Source organism: Suricata suricatta, chromosome 11 (genome assembly GCF_006229205.1).
Source record: "Suricata suricatta isolate VVHF042 chromosome 11, meerkat_22Aug2017_6uvM2_HiC, whole genome shotgun sequence".
NCBI lineage: Eukaryota > Metazoa > Chordata > Mammalia > Carnivora > Herpestidae > Suricata > Suricata suricatta.
Genome location: NC_043710.1, coordinates 109,163,168 through 109,169,901, shown reverse-complemented (window position 1 = coordinate 109,169,901; position 6,734 = coordinate 109,163,168). Strand labels below are relative to the sequence as shown.

Sequence of the window (6,734 nt, the reverse complement as noted above, 5' to 3'; positions counted from 1 at the left end):
TTAAAGCTGCCAAATTTTTACACCTAGCTTCCAAGGCTCCCTTATGCCTGCATTGACCTCCTCCCCGCACCCCCACCCCAGCTCACTCAGTACTTTGGGTGAGGTCAGGTAAGTGGGCTGTCCAGTTCTTCTGGTCACACCCCCACCAAGCACCTAGTTTCCTCCACCATTGCCTGTGCCTTTAAGGACTGCTGCCCTGAGCCAAGATCTTGACCTTAGCATCCTCAGCTGAGTTGGATTAAGGGACCATTTCATGCCTTTGCGAATTCCTTCTGGCTGCGTCCTTCCCCCACACAGAGACGGAGTAGCCAGTAGCCTGAATCGGTCTTCCAAGGGCCATCTGAGAGTCTGTCTAGTCTGGCAGCTGTTTCCTCAAAGCAGCAGAGACTACCCCCTTGATAGTTTTGGATCGGGGAGGGGGCTCTTGGTGGTCTCAGGCTATCACAGGGACTCCAGGAAAGCCATGCAGAGCCTTGAGCCATGACGGAATGCTCAGATATCATCCTCTGTGCGGAGGCGACAGAGCTGAGCAAGGTAAGGGTCACATAGGACCCCTCTCCCAAGACCCAGACCTTTAAGGCTGGCCGTGCCCAGGGGACATGCCAGCCAGGCAGTGCCACCACTAGTCTCCAGCCTTCAAGTCTTTCCCTTTCAGACTGAGTTCTGCAATCCTGCTTTTGAGCCTGAATCAGGGCCCCCCCCACCGGCCCTCCAGGAGGATGCCAGCCGCAGCGTCCCAGCTCCCTGGCACGGTAACCAGCTCGGGGATGACCAGAGGGAGAACAGGCCCAGGAGTTGAGAGCCCAATGGGGTCTCAGAATCCCACCCCTCACGCCCACAGGTCGGCGGCCCCGAGGGCTGCAGCCAGATTGTCACTTCTCCTGGCTCTGTGTCCTCCTCCTGGCCAGCCTCCTGCTCCTGCTGCTCGGGCTTCTGGTGGCCATCATTCTAACCCGTGAGTATGGGACCTGCTTGGGAGAAAGGGCTCTAGAATGAGATTCTGTGCGCCACTCTATTCATCACCCCTAGGGAACCGGCTCCTCTGAATCCCACTCCCCATCTTCTTCCCTCCAGAGCTGCAGGCTACACCCCTGCCGGGGGATTCCTATCACCCTCTGCTGGCCCAAGGCTTCGCCCCTACCACCACCACCACTCCCCCCACCCCCACCACCCCCACCACCTCTCCAGCAACAGGGAACCCTAAAGGACAGCTGATGGAGGCAGGCATGAGCCCCTCACCCCAGTCCTGTGAGTACCCAGGGCAGATCTTCTTGGAAAAGAGCCCAAGATGGCAGGAGGAAGGGGGACCATGAAGAGGAAACTAGGAAATAAAAGGGTCTCTTCTCCTTTTGAGCTCTGAACTCTAACCTTCATCTCCACAGCCTGTGGGGGCCTCCTCCCTGGCCCAAGGGGCTTCTTCAGCAGCCCCAACTACCCAGACCCTTACCCACCCAACACCCACTGCGTGTGGCATATCCAGGTGGCCCCAGACCATGCAATACAGCTCAAGATCGAAGCACTCAGCATGGAAAGTGTGGCCTCCTGTCTTTTTGATCGCTTGGAAATCTCCCCTGAGCCTGAAGGCCCCCTCCTCAGGTGGGCCCCCTGCTCCCAAGGATCTCACCCCAGGAGCTCTCACCCCTGCCCTGTGCACTGTCTAGAGGGCAGAACCAGAGAGTGGCAATGGGAGAGGCTGGGCTGGGAGGAAATGGAAACAGAGAGACTTGACCTTTGGACCCAGCTCTGGTGCGCCCCCCCCCCCACCGCCATCTGCTGTATGACCTTGGGAAGGTTGGCTCCCCTCTCTGTCAAATGAAGCCCCCACCTATCGTGCCCATGAATAAATGCCACAAGGGTGGATGTGCTGGTCAGGAAAGTCAGAGCTCCCCGGGGAAATGAAAGGGCCCTTTTTGACCCCATCATCACCAGTTCAGGGCTTGAAGAAAGAGGAGCACAGAGCCCAGGCAGCTCCCAGTATGGCTGGCCCTGGGCTCTGAGCCTCCATCACACCCAACCTGGCTTCTTGCAGAGTGTGTGGGAGGGTGCCTCCCCCCACACTCAACACCAATGCCAGCCACCTCCGGGTGGCCTTCGTCTCCGACAGCAGTGTGGAAGGGTCTGGTTTCCATGCCTGGTACCAGGCTGTGACCCCCGGGAATGGTGAGTGTTTTCCCACCGTGTCTCCAGCTGCCTCCCAAGGGTCTCCATTCCCCTCCAGCAGTGGCAAAAGGGGTGGAGACTTTTGGGGGGATGTTCTGAATCCAGACACCCCTCCCCAGGGAGCTGTGCTCATGATGAGTTCCCCTGTGACCAGCTCACCTGCCTGCTGCCTGACTCAGTGTGTGACGGGTTCGCCAACTGTGCTGATGGCAGTGATGAAGCCAACTGTGGCAACAAGCTCTCGGGTATGGGCCCCTCCAGAGGCGGGGCAGGCACTGTCTTTGGGCATCTGTTTCAGGTTCAGTCTGAGCTCCCCAGCTCTGGCCCAGCCCCAAACTTGCCAGGACATTCTTCTGGCCCAGAACTTGCTTCCTGATGGGCCTGGCCAAAAACCCTCCCTGGCGATCCCTTCTGGCCTGACTGGGCGAAGGCACAGACCCTGGCAAACTCGCAAGCCCCTCCTCCTGTCCACAGGGTGCGGGGGGAATCTGACTGGGCTCCAGGGCACTTTCTCTGCTCCCAGCTACCTGCAGAGGTACCCTCACCAACAGGTAAGCCAGCGCCCACAGGGAGGGCGGTGTGGCACACGTGGGCACACTTGTGCCCCCAGGGTTAGTGTGACTGGGAACAGCATGAGAGACCCTGCCTTGTTCATGGGAAGGTCAGAGCTCAAACAAGCAGAAAGGGAACTGTACTCAGTGTTTCCTAGGTGGCCAGATATTCTTCTGCTGGGTAAAGCTATCTCTCAGAGCGGACAAGTTTAAAGGGCCCTTCCACCACCGAGGATAAGAGCTAGGAGGCCGTACCCACTGCGCCCTACCCCGCCTGCCGCAGGGAGGAAGCCCTTCTGGAGCTCGGCCTGGATGCCCAGGTCGGGATGGGAGAAGGGACCCTGGAACTACTCCCTCCGTGCCCTCCCCAGCTTTGCACCTGGCATATCTCAGTGCCTGCGGGACATGGCATGGAGTTGCAGTTCTACAACTTCAGCCTAGACGCTCAGGACGAGTGCAAGCTGGACTATGTGGCCGTGTATGAGACCAGCAACTCAGGGGCCCTGGGCCTCCTGGGCAGGTAGCAGCAGAGTGGGAGCCCCGGATAACCTGCATCCTTCCTCCTGCTCTAAGCCAGAGGTCTCTTCACTGCCGCCCTAGAAAAGGCTTGTCCTGGCTCAGCCCAAAGCCTTTGCTCCACATCGCCCTTCTGCAGAAGGTCGTTTCCCAGCGCCCTCCCTTCCTGGCTCTCCTGCCCCGAAGGGCCCTTTCCACTTCCCCTCACACCCTCACTGGTTTTTTCCCATCTCCAACTGGCTCGAGTTCAAGCAGTTTGCTTAATTCTTTGTCTACTCCATATGTGTGTCTTCTTCCCAGGCCCTAAGCTCCATGAGTCAGCTGCCATGTGTCCCATCCCCTCTGGCGGCGCCCAGAGCGCCAGTCAGAGGCCCCTGGGAACACCCCAGGTCCACCTAGGGCCCCCTGCCCAGGTCTGCTCTCCGCCTTGGGCAGGTTCTGTGGAGCAGAGCCACCGCCTCGCCTCATCTCCTCACACCGCCAGCTGGTGGTGTTCTTTAGGACAGACCGTGGCATCAGCAGTGGGGGCTTCTCTGCCATCTACCGGGCCCTCAATGTGACAGAGAGTAGGTGCCCCAGGGGTGGGTGGGTGTGGGCAGTACGGGGTGCCTCCGGGAGAGTGAGGAAGGGCTCTGGACCTTGGTCAGGGCACCGTGAAGGCAGAGTGGGGGCACAGGCACGTCCCAGGGCACTGCCATGCCCCCTCTGGCTCCAGATCCCTGTGGGCCCGGAGAGTTCTCCTGCCGCGACGGAGGATGTAAGAGTCCGCGGTGGATGTGTGACTCGTGGGGAGACTGCACAGATGGCAGCGAAGGCAACTGCAGCAGCCCCTTGTTCCCACCCCCCGGTGAGAAGCCTGGCCCAGTGGGCGGGGCCCAGTGAGCTCCATGGGCGGGGCCTGGCAGGTCCTAAGGTTCTACCCTTGTCCTCCCTGATAGTGGGTTCCCTGTCCTGACTCAGGGGCCACTCCAGAGTCCCGGGCCAATGGTACTTAAGGTCACCCCCAAGGGAAGTGAGAATCAGGGAGCCAGTGGGTGGGGCCTTGGGGCTCCTGTGTGGCTCAGTGGATTGAGCTCGTGAGTGGATTGAGTGGTTTCTGCTCGGGTCATGATCTTGAGGTTCATGGGTTCGAGCTGTATTGGGCTCTGTACTTCTAGTGTGGGTCCTGCTTGCGATTTTCTCTCTCTCTCTCTCCCACTCCTTCTCTCTCTCTCTCTCTCAAAATAAATGAATAAATTTAGAAAAGAAAAGAAAAGAACCAACCCAGCCTTGTCACACAAAGAGCCTGTCTCCATAGCCCACCTCAGAGAGGAAAGTGAGGGCCACCTAGCTGGCTCAGTCAGTAGAGCATGTGACTCTTGATCTCAGGGCTATGAGTTTAAGCCCCATGTTGGGGGGTGTGGAGCCTACTTAGAAAAAAGGAGAAGAAGTTGAAGGTGAGAGCAGGGAGTTAGTCCCTTCTGTGTGCCCAGCAGTGCCTGCCAATGTCAGCGTCTTATGCTCCCTGAGATTGAAGAGACACCTGCAGGGTGCCCAGGGCTGGCAAAGGATGTTTGGGCAGGCTGTCCAGGGTGGTAGGCACCCGCGATGTGTGCAAAGCATCTCTTCAGATTATCACCTTTGATTCCCACAACAACGCACATCTGACCCAGAGAGAGTGATGAGGTGACTTGCCCCAGGGTCACCAGCCAGTGTATCCACACAGTGACTGTCCCCTCCCACCCGTACAGAGCTGGCCTGTGAGCCCATCCAGGTGGAGATGTGCATCGGTCTGAGCTACAACACCACGGCCTTCCCTAACATCTGGGTGGGCATGGCGACCCAGGAGGAGGTGGTGGAGGTCCTCAGAAGTTACAAGGTGCTCCGGGCAGAGATCAGGAGGGAGCCCCAGGAAGTGGAGGGAGCCTCGGGGGTGTGGTGCCTGAGCGCTGGTCTCCTCCTTCCACAGAGCCTGACCAGTCTGCCCTGCTACCAGAATTTCCGGAGGCTCCTCTGTGGGCTGCTTGTGCCCCACTGCACCCCCACAGGCAGCGTCCTTCCCCCTTGTCGCTCTGTCTGCCAGGAGGCAGAGCGCCAGTGCCAGTCTGGCCTGGCTCTACTGGGTACCCCCTGGCCTTTCAACTGCAACAGGCTGCCTGAGCCCTCTGGCCTGGAGGCTTGTGCCCAGCCCTGACCCTGAATGGGGCCCCTGCCCTCCACCTGCCCATCCACCTTTGCCTATCAGGGCGGGCAGGCAGGGGACTTTGCCCATCCTCTCTGGAGCCTTCCAGGGAGGGGAGGAGGAGTCCCCAGCCCCGCTGCTGGAAGCTTCTCTGTCCCATTACTTGGCCCAGCTCCACACCGTGCCATTGACAGTGAGGCCTGCTTTCCACGCAAGCCTCTGACCCCCATTTCCCATCTTCTGCCTTCCCCTCTCCACCTCCTTTTTCAGGTTCTTGATCACCTGCCTTCGGACTTTTCTGAATGCTTAGGGATGTGGCAGGCCTTGTTCTCAGTCCCCGGAACCCAGCTGTCTGCCTCCTGTACTCTCCACCCTGGGTTCTCAGCTTCTGTTTCTCCTGGTCTAGTCTGTTCCTTGGTCTCCATCACCGCACCACCTCTCCTCTGGCTCCGTGGAGCAGTGGGTGTCCTGAGTGTCTGCTCACACAGCGCTGCCTCTCTGTGCCCAGCTGAGACTCTCTCCCCCTCCTTTCTCCCCCAAACCTTGGCCAGCGGCCGGGCGACACCACGAGTTATTTCCCTGCTATTTCCCGGCCCCGAGTTCTTGGCCCTTGAACAACTGGTTTCCTCTCGGAGTCTGGGAGGAGCAGAGCGGAGCCGGCAGGGAGCGAACCGGGACCAGGGGCCGCCGAAGGCAGGGGACGCCTGGCAGGGGAGAAGCGCAGGGGCGGGTCAGGGATCAGCGGGAGGGTCCGGAGAAGCGAGCGCCCAGAAGGAGGCCCCGGGAGCCGGGAGGGGTGAGTCTGGTGGAGGGCAGAAGGGGGAGTGGGGACGGGAGGGGGCCGGGGGAAAGACTGAGCGCCGGCGGGGGCGCGGGACGGGGGCGACCAGCCCCTCCTGGCCTTCCCTGCCTGGCACCCCGCGCTCTCCCCTCCTCGGTTCTGGGGGCGCCCCTCGGTTCCCCCGAGGCCTCTCGGCCTCGGGCCCGTGGCAGTGGGGTGGGGACCCGCTCGGCCGCGCCGAGTGGGATTCTGGGTCCCGATTCTGGGTCCCGACTCCCGTCCCGCCTGACCCGCAGACTGCCAGAGGACCCCGGCGGCCGGAGTCCCCGCGCCGACGCCATGAGGCCGCTCGTCGCCGTGCTGCTCCTGGGCCTGGCGGCCGGTTCGCCCCCGCTGGACGACAACAAGATCCCCAGCCTGTGTCCGGGGCACCCCGGCCTTCCCGGCACGCCGGGCCACCACGGCAGCCAGGGCCTGCCCGGTCGCGACGGCCGCGACGGGCGAGACGGCACGCCCGGGGCTCCGGGAGAGAAGGGCGAGGGCGGGAGGCCGGGTAAGGAGGCCG

At 61.1% G+C, this 6,734-nt stretch overlaps 2 protein-coding genes across 2 annotated transcripts in view; both read left to right on the top strand.

Annotated features, from left to right (window-relative positions):
• The first annotated feature begins 309 nt into the window (after positions 1-309).
• MFRP (membrane frizzled-related protein) lies at positions 310-5,417 on the top strand. Its single transcript, XM_029915312.1, has 13 exons — positions 310-534; positions 656-752; positions 842-955; positions 1,075-1,248; positions 1,383-1,596; positions 2,030-2,160; positions 2,280-2,405; positions 2,635-2,711; positions 3,083-3,231; positions 3,663-3,793; positions 3,943-4,074; positions 4,958-5,085; positions 5,176-5,417. The coding sequence occupies exons 1-13, from the start codon at positions 481-483 to the stop codon at positions 5,398-5,400; spliced, it is 1,752 nt and encodes a 583-aa protein (XP_029771172.1). The 5' UTR covers positions 310-480; the 3' UTR covers positions 5,401-5,417.
• Positions 5,418-6,499: 1,082 nt separating this feature from the next.
• Positions 6,500-6,734, top strand: part of C1QTNF5 (C1q and TNF related 5) — a 1,189-nt gene continuing 954 nt past the window's right edge. The window contains exon 1 of the mRNA XM_029915313.1: positions 6,500-6,723. Coding sequence (XP_029771173.1) covers positions 6,509-6,723 — 215 coding nt within the window. The 5' untranslated portion in view covers positions 6,500-6,508. The remainder of the gene's footprint in view (positions 6,724-6,734) is intronic.

Bases quoted from the DNA above. Each gene is read 5' to 3' on its own strand.
- MFRP (XM_029915312.1), top strand. From the start codon at position 481: ATGACGGAATGCTCAGATATCATCCTCTGTGCGGAGGCGACAGAGCTG. The intron at 2,161-2,279 runs GTGAGTGTTTTC...ACCCCTCCCCAG, and splicing joins GGCTGTGACCCCCGGGAATG to GGAGCTGTGCTCATGATGAG. The intron at 4,075-4,957 runs GTGAGAAGCCTG...CCACCCGTACAG, and splicing joins CCCCTTGTTCCCACCCCCCG to AGCTGGCCTGTGAGCCCATC.